This window comes from Clytia hemisphaerica, unplaced genomic scaffold (assembly GCF_902728285.1).
Source record: "Clytia hemisphaerica strain Z4C2 unplaced genomic scaffold, Clytia hemisphaerica genome assembly, whole genome shotgun sequence".
In the NCBI taxonomy this organism is placed as follows: Eukaryota; Metazoa; Cnidaria; class Hydrozoa; order Leptothecata; family Clytiidae; genus Clytia; species Clytia hemisphaerica.
This window is the reverse complement of record NW_027103300.1, coordinates 411,944-436,129: the sequence shown is the minus strand read 5'-3', so window position 1 is coordinate 436,129 and position 24,186 is coordinate 411,944. Positions and strand designations below refer to the sequence as shown.

The 24,186-nt window shown below is 34.7% G+C and overlaps 1 protein-coding gene across 1 annotated transcript; it reads right to left on the bottom strand.

Moving 5' to 3' along the window:
• Positions 1-1,328: 1,328 nt before the first annotated feature.
• On the bottom strand, positions 1,329-17,177 carry LOC136811481 (glutaminyl-peptide cyclotransferase-like). The gene is made up of 7 exons (XM_067068101.1): positions 17,035-17,177; positions 15,728-15,874; positions 14,260-14,535; positions 12,577-12,750; positions 6,940-7,039; positions 6,037-6,177; positions 1,329-3,209 (listed from the first exon to the last, which is right to left on the bottom strand). The coding sequence occupies exons 1-7, from the start codon at positions 17,164-17,166 to the stop codon at positions 3,061-3,063; spliced, it is 1,119 nt and encodes a 372-aa protein (XP_066924202.1). The 5' UTR covers positions 17,167-17,177; the 3' UTR covers positions 1,329-3,060.
• Between the last annotated feature and the right edge of the window lie 7,009 nt (positions 17,178-24,186).

Genomic DNA, 24,186 nt, shown 5'->3' with positions numbered 1-24,186 from the left:
TATACGCGGTGGCTTGGCAGTTTGCGCCTATCAAGTCGCAGTGTCTGTCAGCGCCGTGAGCCCTACTCCTTCGGGAGTAGGACCCATTCCGAATGCACTCAGCGGGCTCATATCTATAATCTAAAGATAAAACATTTCTGAAAAGTTGAGAATTGAACAATGAAGATAACAATCAGCTTCATTTTTCCTTTTCATTTTTCAACTTTTCATAAATTACGTAGATTATTCTCCTTGGAAATATCATTTCAACGGTGAATAGCTTCTTCTCGAGCTTTTTAATATACATAGCATGATAAATCATCAAAAAAGTACACAAAAGGGTACGCGTTACATTTCTGCACAGCTCAAAAATCACACTGCGCAATTATTACGAATCTGTGTAAAACAATGGGGTTTACAGCACAATCCTTCACGAAGTTGATCTTTTTTCTTTTCACCAAGCAATTTGTTTTTGATTATTTTTTTATTTTGCAATATTTCACTCTTGAATATCTTTTCAAAAATCATACATACACTTTTTTATAAGTCAGTAAATTTTTTGACAAGACTCAGCTTCTTATTTTTCAGGCACTTTGAGCCTCAAATTGTTCTTATTTATTGGGTGAAATCGAAGTATTTTAGTATTTGTACTCCTTTGACCCCTAAATTGCTTGAAATTGAGTATTTCCAAACTCATCATTGTTCTTATTTTTCGGCGATTTCGAGCCTCATTGTTCTTATAAAAGAAAAAAAGTGTACTCGTTAAAAAGATAATCTAGAGTTGAATCAAATGGAATGAGTCCATGTTATTTTGGAAAATGTATGATGAATAAAGTGGAAGATGATAAATTTACTTTTTCTACAATGATTCTAGGACGATTGTCCCACGATTTCTGTTGTCCTAAAGAAAACCTCGAGATATTGATGGTAAACATTTTTTACTTCCAATAAGAAGCACGTGTTTTTAAGACGAAAGAATCCAGCGAGGACTTTTTTTTTTAAACATCTGTTTCCCAGGCATAGACTTCCTGGAAAATTTGATCGGTTGGCCAAAAGTTTCAAAAATCTTATTCCTATAAATGAAGATCTGTTTCTCCTCAAAACCTAAATTTTTAATCTCAAAGTATCTTCCCTAGAAAATTTGGTCTGTCTCCACAATTTTCAGAATTAAAATTTTGATCTGTTCCAAGCTTATAAGGAATACGGCTAGTTCGAAACACGGGTCCGGGGCACGGGCACGGATTAAATATGGATTTTCTATATTTCGAAAATTAGCGAATTCGCAGCGAAAGCCAACTGCACATTTTCTTATGAATTCTGAAAATAAAAAACGAAGAAAACTTTTCCAATTCGAGTATTTACTTATAGAATATATTTTATATTTTTTTTAACAATATCATTATTCTTGTCACTAATAATAGAATATCCCTTTAAAATGCATATAATTTCAAAATACGGAAAATTAACCTAATGTTATCAGGCAACCACATGCAGAAATTTTCATCCGGCACGCTAAAGCTTTGATGGTCGGGTAAAATTTCAACATCCGGTATGTTTAGATTACGGAATTTTGCAAGTCCGCATATAGGATTTTGCAGTGGGAGGCCTGGTATGTGGTAACCCAGCCCTCGTATTCGGGGATTGGCGAGTCCAACCAAAATATTTTTAGGTTTACGTGCGAAAGAAGTTGAACCTGACTGGAGATGCGGCACATCAAAGGCCGACTATCGTTCCTCTCCGATGGGAAAATGGCCCGCTCCTTCAGAGCTTTATATTGGGCGGCCACCAATCCACCATCGGAATATCTGATAATAAATTTAGATGCACTTCTTTTTTATATGGTATCCAAAAAAGTGTGCAAGACATAAGTACCGTATTCGTGATATTCATGACGTAATGTTTAATAGGGAAACACCCAAAAAAATACCGTGTGTTTGTCACTGATTTTTTATTTAAACAATAAAACTAGTGCCAGGCTATATTTTTGTGCTTCCGTATAAAACATTACGTCATCATAAATATCATGCATAATGTGAACCATTGAAAATAATAAAATTTGAGGAAGAAAATTTCATATTATTTCTGAAAATGATAAGTTAAAATCAGCTCTGGGATACCTTTCTCCAAGTTATATCAAATCAAATTTCTTTTAAATTGAAACATCTTCTTTGTCTTACTGTCAGACAGACAAACAGCTTTTAGGTAAGTATTTTAGTCTAACACTATTTCTTTTATGTTAAACAAAAGAGTATAAAAAATCTCTAAATTTTAGAGGCATATGTGCAGCCCAGAAAACGAAATTGTAATAAAAAAAAACAACCGGCACATGAAAAATCGACTTGATTTCATGTTAAAAACCGAGTCATTTATCACAGTTACATTGAATAAATATCTTAGATATCATTTTTTAAGTGCTAATAAAATATAATTGTTTCTTTTAGGAATTTACATTATTTAAAAATGAAAGATTGTCATATGAAAAACTTACAGAGTTTAGCCCACAAGCACTTATAATGATTGACTGTTGGTGGTGTTTGGGGCTAGTTGCTTATGATGGAAACAAAACCTTTTGACAGTGGAGTCTCTACAATTCGAACAATAAATATACTTTTCCATAGACGTTCGATTTATATTGAGACTCCAACTGTACATCACAGTTTATTTTAGATATGACAATAATTCAAAATGACAGTCTGCCATGATTTTGAATAATCCACAAAAGGCACAGATCACTTGAATGTTATGTGTTAATAAGGATTTCATTGTTTTGGTAATTTCCTTCTCGCAGAGTTATCATTTCCACTTTTGATACATTTTCTAGTTTAGTGCTTTTGTAGACCATCCAAAATCAAATTCACTATAAATACTAGTTAAAAATCCCAAATTTCGTTTCATTTAATAATATTCCAAACTCAATATTCACTGACATACCGGGGAAAAGGAAGAAACCAACACAACTTTTGAACAGTACGTTCATCGAACATTTATATGACGTTATGGAGATGGGCGTGGACGTTAGACGAACACCAAAACAACGTCGCGTGCCAGGTGAGTTTATATTCATTCATTCGTTCAATTCATTTATTCAAGTGAGAAATAGGAGAAAATGAAATGGCGAAATATTTTGAGAAGATCTTCAATGGTGGTTGGATCGAGATGTTCTTCATCATCATTGAGTGTGTGCCACGTGGAGGGGAACGGGTAGGGGATGATGTGTAGGATGGGAACACCTGTCAAATAAAACATAATACTATAAAATTAAAAAGGGTTAGGTTGCCCTTCCTCGAAATAACGGGTATCATCCTCCGGATATTCACCTTTGACCCTGACACCCCAAATTACCGGTTTCAGCTAAATTTTTCCTGTCATACACTCATTTTGTTTTATAAGCATAACGTTTATAAGCATACTGAAGCTCAAATTTTCAGAAAAATTAAGCATATGCTAAGCATACCTTGAGGCTCAGCCAAAGAAATTTTTAGAATCATAATTTCCAAAACTTCAGAAAATAACAGAAGAAAGAATCATAATTTCCAAATATCATATGGTAAACATTCGAAAACAATAGAATGTCTTCATTTCTCTCAAGATTAAAGAGAGCGGGAAAATGCGCGAAAAATCTTAAGGGTTAAGCATAGTCGAGGCTAAAAATTGAGCTTTACTTAAGCATAGTGAACTTCAGCCGAAATTTACCGTATGCAAAATGAGTGTATTAAAGGAGGGGGGCTGTAACGGAATTTTTGGTAAGTGAAACTTTCGCAGAAAGCTTTTGATAATCAATTTGCGCGATCCTATGTAAAAAAGCAAATCGTCATGGGGACGAGGTTGGCAATTCACTTAACTTGAAAGAATTTCAATCCTATGTCAATCTTTCAGTCTTGTAAGACCCTTGTTTATATCATGTATCAATGAAGAGGGATGCGCCCCTCTAATCCTTCATGTAAAAGGAGTGCTTGTTGTTTTGCGCCCATGACAAAGTCTACGACTGAATCAGGAACCCGAAGCGAGTGAGTTCTCAAATCTCGACACGGTTGTACGATGTCTATCACTATACATTGTTTTAAAAAAATAACCCGAATTTTGGGACTTACGGCTGGAGTTGCTTTGCATTCTAATTTGCATTCTAAAAAATTCTTTGGCGAAGTCATTCTTATCGGGGAAAAATGTAAGAAGTTGAATTTTTTTCGGGAAAAATTTCTTCCGCCGACTAATTAAAAACCCCAAAAAATTTTCCTTCCTTTTTCATTGAAAAATAGAAAAAGGAACCACAAACAAAGAGAGAAAAGGGCAAGCTCAGATTTTCTCAGTTTCGGTTATACTATTATATGGAAAAATTATTGGATAACTGAGATATACTGAAAATCAAGCCGGATGATTTTCCTAAAGATAAAACCGATTTGAAAAATAAAGCCGATAGAGGGGGTCTGGTAAAACTTTTAAATATAATAATTGTAGAAGAAGCGGTTTAGAGAAGAGAGAATAATATATTTGGGAGTTGGGAAAGAGGGGAAGGGTAGAAATTAGTCCATTTCCAGCTCAAGGAGAGCGCTCAATTAAAGGAAAATAAAACTTTTATGTCCCTTTAAGTAAATTAACGAAAACTTTTGTGGAAAAATTTCAAAGGGCAAGTTTAACGAATTGGAATACGCGAGAATTTTCCCCTTCTAAGCTTTCTACCGATGTTTGCTGTCACGATAATGCAATAGCCTTGATTTCTTTGACCACCCAAACACGTTTATAAACACACAAACTATATAAACTTAAGGCTTCCATGGTCGAAATATTGAGACAAAAATAAGAACATTTTAAAGCCTTTGTGCTTAGAGTGCACACCCAATTTCTTAAGAAACTGCACAAAAATACCCCCCCCCCCCCCGGGGGGGGGGCACTCGATTTTTAAAATGAACGTACGTTCGGCCAAAAATCAGATCTCTAAAATCGGACCCTTACAGCACAGGAAAGGTTTGGCTGAAAATCGACCCTTATAGTGCAATTTTTCGAAATTTTTTGCCCTTTTCAGGGCAAATTCTTTTGAAATTTTTCAAGTTTTACTTCAAAATTTGGTATTATCTTAAATTTTACACCCTTACAGTGCACTTTTTCCCACTTGCTCACAAATCAATCCTTACAGTGCACTTTCCAAAGTCCAAAAAACCTACCTTTAAGGGCCGCATGTCCGGTAGGTCACTTACCTGGAGTGCCCCCCCCCCCGCGAAATACCCTAATGCTATGGACATTTTTAGGCTTTAAAACTCAAAAAATTTAAGAACATCCGAAAGCTTCAAAAATATTAAAAAATCTTATAAAAAACGTATAGATGCACTCTTGTAACACAATGTTGTACCTGAGTTATCGTAGCCAATTTTATGAAAATTACCATAGCTCAAATTTGGTTAAGGCCGGTATCCACTTTCGCGCGAAATGGGCGACAGTTTTTTTCTCAACCTTTTTGGCCAAAAAAAAAGATTACGTTATAAAAAAGTTTCGCACGAACAAAAAAAAAGTCGAAGGAAGTTCAACTGTTTTCAACCGTTACGTCAATTTTGACCAATGGAATTGCTTCATTTTTCAACCGACCAATGACCTTACAAAAACGTCGAAAAGTTTTCGCTCATGTTGCGCGAAAGTGGAGACCGGCCTTTATACGATTATGTTTAAAACCGTGAGTATATACTCCTATGAAAGACAGTCAACTGTTCAACAAGCTTCATATACCTTAGACATAAATTCTTTCCCACTCGATCCCTCTAAATTTTGTCGGCTTTAATTATATGGTGATGAAAGCCTAACTTCACTTCTGAACGAACCAAGCGATTCTTTGTTCTTTGGTTGTTTTGATGCATGAAACCGGTATGTTCAGTGGAGGCACTATTTTAAACTATTTTAACTCTAAACAATCATAGCTCATGTTTTTTTCAATCAATTTTATGTATGAAAAATCTTTTTTTTTTCTTTCATATAGCCTTGTACCTCTAGCGATATCACTTAGTCACTTCATATTAATGGCCAGTTAATTTTGTATAATAGAGTAGTAGGCAATAAAGATGACAAACAAACCTTTTTGCATAAACGGGACATGGTCATCATCAATCTTGCCATAGATTCCGATATCTTCAGGCCGTTGGCCAGTGAAGTAGTGACCAGAGTAATGCTTGTGATTCACACCAAATAACTGGCCCTCTGCTCGAAGGTTCTTCTCTGTGCAAAATATATAAAAACACATAAAGAAGTTTCGAGATAAATAACATGAAGATTCTGTAATCCAACCGCTAGTCTCCTTGTCTGTAAACAGACCCAGTATCTACGGCTAATTTCAAAATTCATTGCCGTAGAGGGTCTGTTGTCATTGTCTTTGAGATTTTTCAAACTGACCACTGCGATGGAGTGTTGGTGAGAGAAGGGAAATGACGAGAGAAGTGTTGCTATTTATAAATTATACTTCATCGCAGAGGTCTCCGTGCGGGAATTTTTTTATCAAACAGACAGTGCGCACAGAGTGTACTACGAAGAAATACACTCTGGTACAAAATCGAAAAGATACACTCTGTACAGAATACTAGTCTCCTTGCCGTCCATAAAATCAACTGATGCTCGATTTTCAACGTGATTGCCACTTTAGTTGATGATCATATATCCAACTAATGCTCTAGGCTTGGCCTTCTCGAAAGATATTTTCATGGGTCACATGACTAGATCGTATCAGCTACTGCAGAAATAACCACTAGAATTTACCGCTAAATTTCGAAAAAAATATCACTCGAAAACAAAAGAATTGCTATATTCAATCCGTCGTCAAAAATACGGCGCATATTTTAAGGCTTCACCTTTTCTTTGCCTGAGAAAGGTTAGAGATTCGATTCTATCCCATTGGCTTTTACTATATAAAGTGTAAATAAAGCCTTGCTTAAAACGATCGACAATTAAGGTTGATAAACGGCTCCGTTTAAAAAAGGCCCTTACCTATCTTCTTCAAACTTTCATACAATCGACTCGTGGTTGGAAACCAATTATAAAAGGTCGGATCTTTTGCACCAAGCAAATCGAGAAGCACAAAAGCATCCTTCAACAAAAAATAAAAAAAAATGAAATGAAATTTGCGTTTTGAGCGGCCCTTTATTGCCATGACGTAATCATTCGCCATAGTTACTAATGGACAGGAGTCTTAAATAACTTGGACACACCATGAAGGATTTGTTTGAAGTCATTGCAGTGTCAAAAAAGTTTCAACAGTGAAAACTAGGGTTTCTACTGTGACCTACTATCGGCAAAAATGGCGCATCATTTTGCCTCACCTGTCTTGCCTTGGAAAAGATAGAGTAGCTCTATCTAGTGTTTTATATAAGAGATATAAGGCTTTAAGGCTTGGGGACACGAGAAGTGCTTTTTCGCGTTGGTGCAATGTAATATACTCCATCCCACCAACACAAGAAAAAAAGTGCGTGTTTCATGGTTTCTTTTTTTGTCTCAAACCCTGATGGAACAAAAAGTGAGGGAAATACCCAAAAGACACGCTGATTTTGATTCGAATCAATTTTTGGTCAGCCTAAGCTGAGCATTCAAATCCGTAAAATTCATTTCTTCTTCCATCATCATAAGACGGCAAAAAAAAAATCCGATTTCCCGATCTCACTTTGATTTTTAAACTTTCTTCCGATCGGGTTAACTTTTTGGGTACTTTTAGCGTGCGTTGTTTTTACAGATCATAATGTGGTCTTTCAAGATGGCGGCTCAAGCGATAAGTCAGATGTGATAAGTCAGTGTTGTTCCGATCGGGTTAACTTTTTGGGTACTTTTAGCGTGCGTTGTTTTTACAGATCATAATGTGGTGTTTCAAGATGGCGGCTCAAGCGATAAGTCAGATGTGATAAGTCAGTGTTGTACCAAAGTATTTCCAGTGTAAATCTGTTGCAAGCTTCAATTTCTGTCATTTATTTTTTTAACTCGGCAAATCAAACACATGATTTTCATCAAGGGGATTCTTTTTCTACACCTTTTGAAGGTTTAAAGCCGTTTGCTCAAGTTTTTGTTTATGTTGAATTTTCTGATACTTTTTATTAGTTTTTGCAATAAAAACATATTTTTCTTGTTTGCCTCTAGGTGGGATTGATGGTGTTATAATGTTATTGGAATTTGATAAAGTTTACAAAAGTACAGCTACTGTCTAAATTTGATAGAGACTGGATGCAATCGTGCTTTTTTGGACTTGTTTGCTTGGACGTGTTTGATAAGGCGAATCGCAAAAAATTGTTTGGTTCCCGTCATTTCTACTTTAAAAAGTGGGGGTCAGTTTGTCGAAAATATTTTTCTTTCAAGAAGCAGCTATATACATCTTGTTGAAAGGGAATCCGTACCCGTGTGGACTGATCTGAATTAAGAAATTGAGAAACCGTGGATAAACTGGTTTTCGGTTTACTCTCCATTAGCATGCGGCTCGCTACTTCGATTTGAAAACTTGTAAACACAGACAGAGCGTGCAGAGGTCGACAGTGGAAATCCAGCAAAGCAGCGGAAAAGCTTTCCAACTCTCCAACTCTACCTGCTGACCGTAAATCAGGGGCGGTCAGATGACGGGAACCAAATGATGACATCACATATCCTATTATTGGACTTGCAAAATTATGACAAATGGTCTTTGGAATTTGATCAATTATATTAATATTAATATATACAGTTCTTGTTGAAATTGATCAAACTATTTTTCACGCAGTTCCGGACGCAGATAGTGTTTTTCTAACCTTTTCTTAGACTAGTAAACTAGTCGTTGAAAACAGACCCATATACAAAAAATCAAGCTTCAAATAAAAAGAATCGAAGGGGTGAAGTTGCGTCTCTTTTCTGAATTTCAACGACTAGAAGCTACTTCCCTCAAAAAACGTTGTTTAATTTTACAACTCTTTTTTAGGTTTTCGAGAATCCATCCAACTTTTTTGACTAAATGATATTTCATAGTAACATTGAACATGGGAACATATAAATAAATGAGCATTTCTAAAAACGCAATAAACAGAAAGAAAGATAAATGCAATCCCGCACGGGTCAGACATACAGAAATCTGTATGTCTCTCCTTACGATTTTAGGTGAAGAAAAAAAGGCGTTGGAAGTAGCTTCTAGTCGGTTATTTTCCTTTTCTCTCACGCGCGCTGAATATTTAATTAGTGTTTACATTATTTGATTGACAGTTTTATTATAAGGTTATACGTAATAACCGACTAGTTTACTAGTCTAACCTTTTCTAACCTTGGCGCACGTTTTGACTGAATGATGGAATGGAATGAATGGCGATAACAGTTTATACATATCTCTTATCAGACTTGCAGAAAGCGGACTGCAGAAAGTTATGAAAAATGGTTTCTAGAATTTAATGAATAATACTGTCAAGTTACACAACATGCACACTCTCGTCACACTTGCACAGTCATAACAAACAGATCCATCTGGTCTTCATTTAACATTGTTTTAAAGTTTAAGAAACACTACCAGTGCTTGGCACAGAAGAGAGGAATCCCAGTTGAAATTAATTGCTACCGTGAGATTGGGTAACTTGCATCAGTGGAGGCTAACATGCATAGCCCTCAAATGAATGACCTGGCTGGTCATTAAAATACAACTACGCAACAACTAAATACAGCTCCGCTCGCAGCTCTACTCTACCATTTTTGTTTTGATTTAACTTTGTATTTTAATGACCAGCCAGGTCTTTCATTTGAGGGCTATGCATGTTAGCCTCCACTGATGCAAGTTACCCAATCTCACGGTACTCGGTTGCCCTGTTGAATTTATTTATTATGGTCGTGTGTTTATTCCGCCAAGGCGGTAAAGCGATCGCCCAAATTCATAGACCATTCAAAAGGGAGTTTAAGTGGTAGTCTACCGCCAGATTTCAAAAGTCAAAAAATCACATTTTTTGCAATAACTCAAGAACTTCTTTACATTTCGTAATGAAATTTTCAGGAAATGTATATCAACTATTAACATTTCTAAAAATAAAAAAAAATTCTAAAAATAACCAAAGACGGGGGTAAAATCAGTCAGGGGGTAAAATACTTTATTTTGCTTGTGTCAGGTTTTCTGAATAGTCGGCTTGACCTATGAAGTTAGTTTTTTTTTTAAATGACTAATATTTAGAAAAGGTCTGGAATGAGTGAAAAAAAAAATTGAAATTTTTTTCCAGGGGGTAAGAAACTGAAAAAAACGCTTTTTTGAGATTAAAAATCAGGAAACCAATTTTAAAACTTTTTAATCCATTCATTCAATACACAATCATGTAAGGAAACTTCCCTGAAAATTTCAAGTCTGTAGCTACTCTCAATCCTAAGATATTTCTGACAAGGTGAATGCAAACCCCCGGAAACGCGTTTTGAGAAAATCAAAGAAAAAGGCAAAAGTCTGCAAAAATGGGTATTATTTTAAGTTGGAAAGCTCTTTTCAAAAAATTTCTTCACTGAATACTCATCCAACCAGTCAGGTTTTAAAAGTTAAAGTAAAACATTTCACAAAAATTGATAAAATATCCAAAAATCAACAAAAACAAGTTGCGCTAAAGTCATGTATACATAGCAAAGTTTGCGGTAATCTTGCGATAACATCAAAATTTGGGTGAAAACAGCCACATAAGTGTGTCAAAATGTTCATTGAAAGTCCAGCATAACTCTCTGTAGGCATGAAAACTTTTTGTGTGCATATTTTTATTCACATAGACTAGATGACAATGAGCAATGAGCTGGCTTCTTGACCGAAGGAAGGCTGTTATGAGTGGCGGGTGTCAGATGAGAATGTGCGTCTCCAGAAGTTAGGTCCAGTTCATTATAATGCACATTTCCATCTCTGTTACATCATGTTGTGCTTGGAAATATCTCAGTTGCATTTAAATCCACTACAAAACATTATGTGAGCCACCAAAAAGCACACACCGCCTCTCACCGCCTATATGCTCCTCAAAACAAAATGGCGGCAACTTAAATGTTTTTCGTAGAAATCCAGCAACATAACCAATGTACAGCAACTTTATGGCTTCTGTAGAGTCTATTCTTCATTTAAACAAATCATTTCCATCAAAGAAATTAAGTTTTGATCTAAAACCTGCCAAGAAATCTGCAGAATCATGCTAACAGCTTGCTTTTCAGCTTGTTTTGATGTGTTACACTACTGAAGCTACCATCTTTAATTTTAAGGATGACGTAATGCCACGGAAAATAATATTTTGACGCTCGAAAAGGGCGTAAAAAGAGCTTTCTTTTGGCGTATCACATTGCTATGTTTCGGCCGAGATTGAAAAAATAAGTCCTTAGCAACGGGATTTTTTCCGTTGCTAGGGCGATTTTTCAAGCACCCAGCAGGACAAAAATGCTCACTGCGACCTGAAAAATAAAGATATCTCTCTGAAATTTCCAGGAGATGTTCAGAAAGACCTAAGGATCTCAAAACACCCAAAAACCAAAATTCGACAATTTTTTCGATGATTTTCCATTTCTCGGTAGACTACCACCTTAAAGCAAAATAGGGGGAAAATGAGCTTCCCTGCATAGTTATGAATTTTAAGTTTTACTTTCGATTATCATTTGCGACCAGCAAAGTCTTCAAGATGGTTGTGTGCATGTTGTGTAACTTGACGGTACTAAACTACAAAATTTATTTACGAAGACTGGATGTAAATTATGTTTTTCTGACCTTGCCAAATTTTGGCTTTCACTGAATAGCAGTCAGTTTTTACGTACCTCATTGGCCTTGCAGACAACTGACAAATGGTTTCTGTAATTGACCTTTTTTCAAAGAGGACGTCCTGTTGAATAATTATGTAGTCCAGTCATAAAAACAATGATAAAGCCATGCATAATTTACTGTATCATGCATATTGTAATAATTATGTATGGTTTTATCATTGTTTTTCTGCTGGACTACATAATTATTCAACAGGGTGGCCTCTTTGAAAAAAGGTCAATTTGACCAAGTCTACCAAAATACAGTTCCTGTTGAAATGTTATAAAAATGAACTACGTTTTGCAAAGATTTTGATGCAAATTGTGTTTTTCTGGAGTTTGCGCTTTGTGACTTAAAGTTTGTAGCTTGTTAGTTTAAAGTGTTATTGGAGTTTTATCAAGTAAAACAAAAAGTACAGTTTCTATGTATATTTGATGGATATCTTTATTTTGGTTCTGACGTTTTGGCAATTTTCTTATTTATTTCTACTAGATAACACTTTGTATATCTGACATATGGATATTGTCTCCATACTTTGATCTTCTCGTGGGGGGGGGGCTTGGAGGAGCTCTCAGGCTTGATTTGAATAATTTTAAATCAAGTTATCAAATGTTTCACATTTTGTACATTATTCAACATTTTTAGTCTACTCTGTTTCAGTACATCTCTTACATCTGTTAACCCACTTATTAAAGCTATCTAGCTAAGCTCTATTGGCTGACCTTCCAGCCTCGGCTGGTTTATTCTTCTTCAAAGGTGATAGAAGAACAAATGCTATTAACAGAAAAATGGGGCAGAGACACGAGAAAGCGTTTCAGGTCGGTGAGATGAAGCATGTTGCATTGCACCAACGCAAAAACTTCTCGTGTCCCCAAAGCCTTTACTCCGAATCATCTTACCATAGAATCTAACTGACTGATTTCGTGTAAAGCTAATTTCGGATTCCAATGGGAAGCATTGGACATTGAAGCAGCCATGTATCTGGATCCATAGATTGAATCTGTCTTGGTCCATTCAACAAATGCTTCTTCCCCATCAAGGAATAAAAGTTGTGGCGATACTTGTTCCAATGTCTATGGTAAAAGAATTTCTGAATTACCATGGGGTTCTAAACCCCGGCGGGGGAGAAGCAGTGGGTTTATCTGGTTAAAAATGGTAGTCAAACACATTTTAGAATTTGATTGGCGATGTTACAGCTCCTTTGTTATAGCTAAAAAAATCGATCATTTATAGTTTAGCACAACAATTTGGCTTTGTTATCATAATGGGATCGTGTAATTTTTTCAGAGTCTTGTCGGTAGTCTTGTATGTCGCTACTCTTGTCTCCCGAAAAGACGGGCGGGGTCCGAATAAGCAGGGGGGTAAGAAAATTTTGTAAATTCTAGTAAGCAGGGGGGGATGGAATAACAGGGGGTTTAATTTGAAGACATAATTTCTTTACTGATAACAACAAAAACGAAACTTTAACAAATTTAACACGTAAAATAAGAACCAATACTAACAAAAAGGAAAATTTTACCAAGTTTAAGGTCTATCTACACTGTAATAAAATATTGAATTATTCGAATTTAATTAGCGGGGGGGGGCGTCTATTCTGGAGACAAGAGTAGGTTAGAACCGAGGAGAGCCACGACCAAGTGGATGGCATGAAACTTAGCAGAAACCGAAAAATGGCGTACTGGTGGTACCCAATTATTATTTTTTCTAAATCATTCTCATAGTTAGGGCGAGCTTTATCGCTGGTCATTTTAAGGGCGTTTGTATATCGCCATCAACATGTTCCGAAAAGGATGAAAAGGATAAAAAGTTTTTTGTGTGATTGATGTATGATGGGTGATTGAAAACCCAATAAAAGTCCGTCTGTGTTAAATTTTGATGATAAAAACTTAAACGGTAGATTGAAAAAAACATCGTAAAGTAAGAAAGGAGTTCCAAAAATAAAAGTATAGCACCCGGTTAAAACGAAATAAAATAATATGTAAATGAAAATAGAAACGAAAAAGGAAAAATTAAATTTTTCCATTAAATTTTCCCTATTTATTATTTGGATGGCGTTTAAAAAGGGTTTTAATAATGACATATGTTGAATTTTGTTTTGGTTTAAGACTTGTTTTAAAAATTTATTCATTTCTAAATAAAGACTGTTTGCGGATTGGGCGAAGTTTTTAGGTGATGGTGAACTATTAAAAAGCTCCCGTTAATTTTCATAGTAGTATTTTTCTAATCATAGCGGGCATTTAAAAAATCTAAAGCTCACGTAAAAATTAATATGACTCCGCCTCCCTAAATAACGAAACGTCGATAAGACATTGACCAATGACCAGTACACATTTTTTAATAAGAATATCCAAAACATTTTAAGCCTATGGACGTTCTTAACTTTTTGAGTTTTAAAGCCTAAAAATGTTCTTAATATGTTCTTATTTTCATCATACTGTAAGTATTTTTGTCACTTTTCCTAAGAAGCTAGGTGTTTTAGAGTCAACAAAGCGTTAAAATGTTCTGTCGAAGCCTTATGTTCTGAAATAGATTGTTCTTATAAAAAACGTGTAGAAGACTAAAAACGAAAGAAAAAAACATACCGACGTAATTTCTTTTGCTTTGTCGCTCAAATCTCTTGCAAAATCCAACAGCATAGCACATGGAACGGCCGAATCGGTAGCTGCCGTGAAAAACTTGCCGTTAACAACCGGTAAGATTTTCGAATCGTAGTGAGCCGCTAACGCTAGCACCCTATCAGCTCTTGGATTAAGCGTGCCAATAATATTAGTGAAGTTTTTGGGTCCAAGAGGTGTCCACATGGTGAAGTTCTGCGTCTTGACATCCCAATTATATTCTTGCAACTTTCGTATGATAAACTGAAAAAAGAGCGGGCAGAGATATGTTCTCTAGGGGATGAACAATTCATTTAAATAACCAGAAAAAAGTTATGGTAACGGTCACACCGGCACTTACTTAAAATTGGTACGAAAAAAGAGCTCAAAAAATGACAATATTCCATAAAACGGCACTTTTTAACAGTTAAAAATAAATACACCACTACAAAGACAAGCCAACATAAATATACGGTGGTATAAAAAGGGAAACTCAAAAACAACACTCGTTTCCTCAGTAGTCATGCCAACTGTTAATAACACAATTGTGCTGAATATAGAGTTGACCAGAAGTTTATCCGATTCTACTGCCCAATATTTTTCTGCGCATGCCTTATTTGGTCGTAAATAACGACTAAACTTTCACTGTCTTTTAGGGTTTATTTAACGGTTTAAAATAACTCCGCCTTGCAGAAAAAGTGAAACTTTTACTCATTGTACGCTCTTAGAATGCAACGAACGTAAAGAAAACAAACGATAAGAGCCACTGAAAAAAGATCATAGTTAGTCTTATTACATTGGATCGGTCAGATCAGATCGGTAACAGTTATGTAAAAATAGCCTATTTTCTATTCTTATCGAGATGAAATCAAATCGATGAAAACTGGGAAAAAGGAGGTCTTAAAAATCATACAGTTACAGTTTCTTTCCTACCAAAAGGTGTAGGAATATCATAATGAAAGATATTTATAATCTTTATATACTATTTCCAGTTTTGTAACGAAACTACGGAAAAACACAAATTTCGATATGGATATAATTCCATTCTGATAGACATATTATCACAACTGAGGAAATCTAAATCATTCAGTGTCCCTTTTCTCGCTCGAAGTGTTTTTATTTCTAGTTTAGACGGTCGAACTTTTGTATTTCAGAGATTTGATCCGTCTGCTTTTACATCCATCAAATCTTTTTCTGTCTCTCACAAGAAACGGTGCCAAGAAGGGTAGAAAGTGAACCGTCTAAATAAGGACCCATTAAGACCCATTCTTCACATATTGTAAAAATTTCCTAAATCCTAGAGACACTTTCAATGCGATTGACGAGCTCTTTCTAAATACTCATTTAAAGATTCGTAAATCTTATTTGTATCACATATTTTCAAGAGAGTTGAAAATAGGTTTAAACTGAAGGTCGAAATTAATAAAGAAGCCTGCAGCAAAAGAATTGGACTTACATTTTTCACACGGGCATGGCCAACGGTTCCAGGAACTCTGCTCCGCAAAATTTCCGTCAAATATTTATTATAGAAATTGGAATAATCTGAAAGGGCTGCTAATCGCTTTGTAGCTTTCTGTGAATATTCTTTCAGTTTGTGAAGTCTCTGAATTAAAAAGAAAAACAGTATTTATCATTGAAAAACAAACACCCAAGGGAAGGCACGTCTCCGTTCAGTATCGGTTTTTGATTCCATTCTTTAAAAACAAATATATTAGCAACGGGGGATCGCCCAAAGCCTCCCTCTCAAATTTTGATCTTCTATATGTGAAGAGCAATAATCAATCATAAAGTACCTTGGCACAAGCTCCTGCACGTACTGGAAGCTTTTTTGCGATATAGTGGCCTCTATTATATTCCTCCTTTTTTCAATTCTCGGCAGTAAAAATCGATAACATTCAGGAAGACGAGTGTTTTGATAAACCCTCCCTGAACCTTAATTAATTTTTAGACAAAATTTCACAGTATTACAAATAAGAGAGGGACTGAACTGAATTATGTAACATGACTTTGGAGAAAAAAAAATCATTTTAGGCGGGGAACCTGTTCTGGTCTGTAAAGTACACAAACAGGTGCCAATTTTTTGGTTCTGAAATTTAAATCCGTTTTCTAACCCTGAACTACAATTGTGCAAAGTCTCATTTTACTTTTACGCCTTTTTGTGTATAATTTTTACACAACTAGACCGTACTTTTAAACTCAGTAAGGAGTCATTTTTGACTCAAGTTAGTTCAAGTATTTAATAATTCATTAAAAAACTACTGTTATATTTTAAAATAGTTTTTTTTGCTATTAAACTCTTTTTTTAACTGAGGGCACCATGCAAAGAATTCCAAATACTAATTTGAGATTTTGAAGTTAACAGTTGCCAAGAGATTTTTTATGTAAGTCAGACTGACTATATTTCAATTTAAAATAGTTCAGTTAATAGTTTTTAAACGGAATCATCATAAATATTTACTAATTAAACATTATTGGAATGTCTCTTTCTTTAAGGTTTAACTTTTTGGAAAAATTTCAGCATAATATAAATCATTAAATATATTTTTGAAAAGTTTAATTATGCTTTACTGATTTATTATTTATCAGATCTTAAATTACTAAGTCGTTAAAAAATGATCTACTTCAGAAGGATCTACTTCATACTATGAGCTATATAATCTGTTATATAATCAGAGGAATAATTTTCCCCGAATCGAACTTTTTATGATCTTGAGCTCTAATGCTAAATTTTCGTGCATAAAAAATGAAAAGAAAGTAGATTACCTTTTGTAAAATAAAGTTGTTTGTCTCATCATTGAAAGTTTCTGATTTCTTTGTAACAACCTTTTTAAGTTTTCTACATTGTAAAAAAGTTGCACTGAGTATAACCAATAATAGTATTCTTTTTGTATTCATTTTTATTTTACTGAAACAAAATGAAGAAAATAATTACATAATACAAAACCATACAAAACGCTTTGACGTTAAAACATTGTTGCCTACAATCAGTGCCATAACATATTGGCAATTTTGGCTACTTTACAATTTTTCGAAAATTGAAGTTTGAGCAAGAATGTCAATTTCGGGCCTTCAACTTGATTTCATCAATTATTCCGTTAAAACTCAGAGTTATTAAAACTCTACCCTTTCAACCTAATTCAGAGCGCTTCCAAATTGTTTGTGGTTATAAAACTTTGTGGGGAATTTCCCTTTTGTTCCAAGTATTTTGTCACTGATTGTAGTAAGAATATAAAAGAATTGGTCCACATTTCTGATGGAAAAGATTTTGCATTGCTTTTTGCGAGATCATCACTCAGCTTCATAAATGTTTGGATTGGTTGGTATTTAATAACCTGAAAGTTGTAGCAATTCTTTTTGGCACGAAAGACAGGAAAATTAACCAGGCTAATTATCACACATGCTAAAAAGTATTCCTGAAAAACTTCAAATTAATGCTTTAATTAATCAAAGAATGATTTAAAAACAATGCTTAAAACAATGACATTTGTCTAAGCAGGTCTAAGGTCAATAATAAGATATACTTGGTAAATATTAACTTAGCAAAAATCTCAATGTTTGCATTTCAGGAAATTACTCACAAGTTATTGATTATACAAGCAATTAGCAAAAAAAAGCAAAAAAAGGTCAAAGATAAGACCCTGGACTGGGTGCATGGCAAAAAAGTTTCCCTCTTTAACTTAATTTTATTGAAATCTACAACTTCCATAAGCACATACTCTTTGAACTGAGAAGGAGAAAGATAAACTTTAAATCTAAAAAATTTGGTTCATTAGATCAAAAGTTATGTTTAAAGCGAATGAAAAAGTTACATTGTGAATTTAATCGAAAATCACAAATATTGACCTATTCAATCTTTACAAAAATGTAATTTGTCAACAATAAAAACACTTTAGTTTAATTTCCAATTTTTTTTTATGTACAATATTTGGCAGATCATTAAATTGGTTTTTTTCTAAAAAATGCAGTTTTAAGAAACTTCTAGTTTGTACAACTCTTGAAAGCCCTTTTGTCAGCTTCGTATGCAGTATTAGTAGTCCTTCCCAGTTACTGAGATAGAATAGAAAATACACTAGACTTTGCTTATTGATACCAGGTGCACCACAAAAATGTTTCTCTCTTTCAATTAGATTTTCTCAAGTTCTATGACTTGTAACAAACCAAACCCTTCTCTTTTGGAAAGGGAAAAGATATATAAACTTAAATTTTGGTGGATCATTTATAAAATTTGGTTCATTGGATCAAAAGTTATGATAAAATTAATAAAAAACAGACCATTTTCCATGCCTTTTTAGCGTCCGTTTATCGGAAGCTTCCCTTCCAGAAAATTTTTGTTACCCCCGTCGGACGACGTGCATTTTTAAATTTTTTCTAGCCTCAAAAATAATTTTTCTTTTCCAGTGGTGGTCGGAAATTCCGATAAAAATCCATGTACTTTAGCAAAATGCATCGGAAATTCCACTCTTTTTTGCCTTTTTTAATTCAATTGCCTTGGAAATTCATACATTTCCTTCTCTTGCTTTGGAAATTTCGAATTTTGGTGAAAACTTATGCCCTCAGAAATCCTGCGTCGTCTGCCCCCTGTTACAGACAAATTCTGGAATGGCCCAAAACAAGAAGAGCAGTTCACCTTATTTCGAAGAGTACATGTTTTTTTTATATAAGCATACAAAAATCCAAAAACAGGCTCAGAGATGCTTAGGTTGAAAGCTCAACAAGGCTGAAAAAATGCTTGAGGGATGCTTATACCCTAATACTTAATACTGCTTATATAGACCCCTTTCATAATTTTTCAGCTTGTTTTGATTTTCTCGCTTAGTCTTCTTTTCTGTATGGTCTTTTTTAACAAAATCTGGAATAAAAGAGACAGAATTCGGAGGCAAAGTTGGAGGCATATTGCCTCTATCATCCAAATTTGTAATATATTTTATTTAGGCTAAACAAGGTAATCCAAAACATATGACATCACATGATGAAAGGGGTCGCTTATATCCATACATACTAAAAAGTAGCTTATACTTTTTTCATAGGCTCGAGGTAATGCTTAGCATATGTATAATTTTTCCCCATATTTGTTTTTTTTTTGAGCCTAGATATGCTTACAAGTGCAATGCTTATTAAAAAAAAATATGTATACATATATCGCCGTGTCAATTCAAGACAGCCTTAAGTCCATTTTTTCCATTTTTCATGTCAATGCTCCATAGAAAATAAAATTTGCAATAAAATTTAGGACTTATTAAGGCTAAACAGAACATCAAATTCCCATCGCCTTACGGAACATTCTAAATTCTTATTTATTTTGAATTGTAAAATACACCTCTTTCCCATTAGAATTCTGTGGACTTAAGGCTGTTTTTGGAAAGTGTGCATGCGGAAATAGGGGATTATGGTCTTAAGTCAATTTTCTAAAACATGGTCTTAAGTCAATTTTCGAAAAAATGGACTTACATAAGTCTGTCTTGAATTGACATGGCGATACACTCAAAATGAAGGACGATATAGAAACGTAAGCCTAGCAGACAAGCACTTTCTAATAAACCACAACCATTTCTAATGAAAACCAAACCGTGGTATAATAAAGCTGAAAGACACACAATAAATAGACTGTTTGCTCTTTTCATATGAAATAATTAATGTTTTTCATGGAAGGCTCCTTTCACAACATGGCGAAAATGAACTGATTACTTTATTAAAGAAGTTAATAAAATAGTTTTACCTTTAATAGAAACACAGAGAGAAACAGTAGGATGATATAATGCATTTACATATTTCATTCATATATTGTATAAATAATTTCAAACAGACCTTCTCTTCCACAAAAAAAACCACCTGCGTCGAAGCAGTTCCTTCCTCTGTGTTTTGTTTTGAAAATTTTCATAACGCGCGGGAGGATTTATAAAGAATTCACAGCCGACGGATATTTTGTTGGCATAATGCTTCTCTTTATCCAGACGCTTTTCACGCTTTTATGTAGAAAGAGCTACATTTAGGTGTAAAATAAAGCACCAGAGGGTGGACCCCTCAGGGCGGCGCTATAACGCCGAATCTTTACGGGAGGAACAACGATGATCGAAAATCTCTTGCAAAAAGTTTAACAAAATTAAAATTGACGTTTCAAATTTTTGACAAGTGAACACAAAAAGTAAGACGATGCTATCGTGTCCGTGTAAAGCTCCTGTTTCTTGATGGAAGTCATGGATTTAATTAAATTAATTTTGGCGATTGACGAAGATGCACAAATTTTCGCAAGAGTTCTTCAATTATCGTTCCTCCCGTAAAGATTCGGCGTTATAGCGCCGCCCTACTGAGGGGCAGCTATATTTTACACCTAAATGTAGATCTTTAATCCTCGCCAAAATCCACTTAAGGTAATCAAACCCGAGGGGTAAATCACTTGAAAAATGGCAGCCTCGTCCCCGTGTATCCCAGGCTTTATTTACGTTACTGAATGACGCCAGAGAATACCCTGGTGTTGGCTGATGCTAGTTCCCCCTCTGAGAGGGGGAACTTCTCAAAACAATACGTCATGAAATATTCTGACGTTACAAAGTTACACTGCAATGCAACGACCTCAAAAAAGAAGAACGAATGAAATCTGACGTTTTGTTTTTGAATTACGTAATCTTTCGCGTTCGAAAACCAGCCAATGCCAGGGTATTATCTAGCGCTATCAGTAAGAATCAAAAAGCTGATAATACGCAGGGATCGAGGTTGGAAAAATGGTGTACGATACTTTTTGACTTTTTGAATTTTCATTTGACTTTTTGACTTTTTTTGACTTTTTTTTGACTTTTTGACTTTTTTTTTGACTTTTTTCAAACTTCCATTTTGACTTTTTCCCGACAAAAACCCCCACCGCCTTCAGGCGCCTAAGATTTTCCGCCCAAATCTGTCCAAAAACGCCAACCACCCATAAATTTTGCTCCGCCCATCCGCCCATTCAAGAAACTTTTTGACTTTTTCAAGACTTTTTTTTAACTTTTAAATTTATTTGACTTTTTGACTTTTTCTTTGACTTTTTGACTTTTTTTTTGACTTTTTGACTTTTTTGACTTTTTTTTTACTTTTTTGACTTTTTTTTTGACTTTTTGTAGACGTGTACGATAATTTTTCGAGTGATTTACCCCTCGATCAAACCAGCCGACGAAGCATTTTTTGGAAATATGTGTTCTTATCTTATAGGGGATCACACGTTACGATCGTTAATTTTTCTATATAAATACTGTAGTGTGCTCTCATTTCTAGGGAATATAATCGCACCATTTGTCTCCCTATAAACTTATCATTACTATAGCAAAAAGATTACGTCATCTTTTTCTTGATGAATATACCCTTGTAAGAGCAGATCATCATTTCTAACTGATTGATTTATAAAGTCTCTATCAGAGAATAGACTAGAGTCTACTTTTGGCTGAACTTTGCTTTTTGATATTTTTTATGACGAGTCCAGTGAAGTAATCGCGCCACCCAGTCTATAAAAAAGCTTTAAGTGGGCCCTAGGCTACTATTAGAACAGATCAAAATTTTTACCTGAAACATGCTCTCAGAACACATCGGAAAAAAGGTTGCCTCACCGGTTACTTTCGTACAACAAGTTTGCACCCTCAAAAAACTGCGTCGAAAATAACGCGATAAAGGACAACTTCGTTGAAATTTTTTTATTTACATTTTTCTGAAAATCTTTATCTCAGGTTTTGGCTAAAAATCGGGACACGAGGTTGTATCAATATGATAGGCAGAGCCACTTGCACCACTTTTTTAACTTACTGATAGGCGTTGGTACCATTCGTGAGCGAGGCCCGGAATTCCCGAGTTATTTTTTCCGAGTTAAAAAAACCGAGTTAAAAAAAACCCGAGTTATCCCGAGTTATGACGTCATTTTTGGAATTTAGTGACGTCATTTTTCATTTCATAACTCGGTTTATTTTGCTTCCTTTAACTTTCCGAGTTATTTTCCATTTTTTAACTCGGGAATTTTTGCTTCCTTTAACTTTCCGAGTTATTTCCATTTTTTTAACTCGGGAATTTTTGCTTCCTTTAACTTTCCGAGTTATTTTCCATTTTTTAACTCGGGAATTTTTGCTTCCTTTAACTTTCCGAGTTATTTTTCATTTTTTAACTCGGGTTATTTGTTCCTTTCGAGGGAATTTTGCTTCCCTTTACTTTCCGAGTTATTTTTCATTTTTTAACTCGAGAATTTTTGCTTTAGCTTTCCGAGTTATTTTTGAATTTTTAACTCGGGAATTTTTGCTTCCTTTAGCTTTCCGAGTTATTTTTCTTCATAAAAAAAACACCAGTTTTAATCTATTGATCCCATACCAACCTGAATCAAAGACATAACCATCCATTACCAACTAGAAAAACCTTAACTTGCTTAATAAAATGAATAATCAACAAACAAGTGAATAATTGAAAAGCAAGAACTGAAGTTAAAACCTGCTAGACAAACAAAGTGTAAGCCCTTCAAAAATATTACAGCATAAATAAAATCTCAAAAAATACAGCAGGTAAGTGATGAGATAAAGCTATTTCAAAATTCATATTTCCTCCCTATTTCATTAAAGAATACTGTAAGTGACATGACAAGATTCTCAGAAAAATTCACTGAGTCCTTCCCCCTTCGCTGTAAAAAATTTGAATGAATCACCAACGATTCTTGAATCAATCATTTTACAGACTACATGTTTTTTTTTTTTATAAGCAAGTGTATGCCCCTTGGTCAGGCTCGTGTATGCTTAAGTTCTCAAAGCATCTAGGCATAGTTTATGCTTATTATATGCTTAAGAATCATGCTTATGATTCACCCCGAGCCAAGTTTTTAATGAAATTTCAGAAATTTTGTAAAAATTTGTTTAGATTTTGGAAGCAGTGGAATGGTAGCTTGCCGTGAAATGTCTTATTTTTTACTTGACCTCTAGCTCTACCAAACCTTTTTAAACAGATAAAAATGATCACTGGAAAAATATTTTAGGCTGACATATATGCTCATGTTATGCTTAGGAATTCTGCAAATCTGAGCCTTCATATGCTTATAAGCGTTATGCTTATAAAAAAAAAACATGTATTCGTAGATTTTTATGAGAGATGTTAAAAAATAAATAAATAAAACTGTCCAGAGTGCACACACTCACCAAATCAACTTACAGAAAAACATTCGAAAGTTTCCCGCACGCATGTGACCTTTGCAAAACATTCGAATTATGAATCGAATCTTTTTGTGTCATAAGGCTCTAATTAGACTTGCAAAAAACATTCCGGGGGTCAAATACGCTACTTTTTCAAAGTGGAAAGTCTTTAAATGTTGACCTGAAGGTATATTGTTATTCGAATGTTTACCCCCGTCTTTTTATAAAAATAATTCGAACATCAAACCCCATTCTGCGCAATGTGAAGTGAAAGATACTGGAAAATTTTACTTAAGCAACGAGGAAACTGCTAGTCGACTTTTTTGTCACTCGTTGTCACACGTACAAAGAATAAACGTAACGTAAGTGAATGAATGAACACTAAATTTTCGTGAGAAAATTTTTAGAAGCAGAAAAGTCACCCTTGGCTTGGCACATCCCTGTGTTATTGAAAAACAATGGAGGGATCGTGTAAGACCCGTTCGGCTTTATAGAAGCCCCGGGGATACTAGGATTGCGAGCTGACGGGTATGTGCCGCAAAAATTGAGGAAAAAACTGATTATTTCGGGATTTTGTGACCCTTATTGGAACTATTGGCTGTTTTTACAAGCCAAAAAAAAACAAAAAAATGGAAAATAACTCGGAAAGCTACAGGAAGCAAAAAATTCCCGAGTTAAAAATTCAAAAATAACTCGGAAAGCTAAAGGAAGAAAAAATTCCCGAGTTTAAAAAAAGTTAAAAAAATGGTTAAAAAATGGAAAATAACTCGGAAAGTTAAAGGAAGCAAAA

Coding starts and splice junctions, on each gene's coding strand:
- LOC136811481 (XM_067068101.1), bottom strand. CDS start 17,166: ATGAATACAAAAAGAATACTATTATTGGTTATACTCAGTGCAACTTTT. Junction 7,040..12,576: donor TCAGTCAGTTAGATTCTATG/GTAAGATGATTC, acceptor TTTTTGTTGAAG/GATGCTTTTGTGCTTCTCGA. Junction 6,178..6,939: donor TGAAAGTTTGAAGAAGATAG/GTAAGGGCCTTT, acceptor TATTTTGCACAG/AGAAGAACCTTCGAGCAGAG.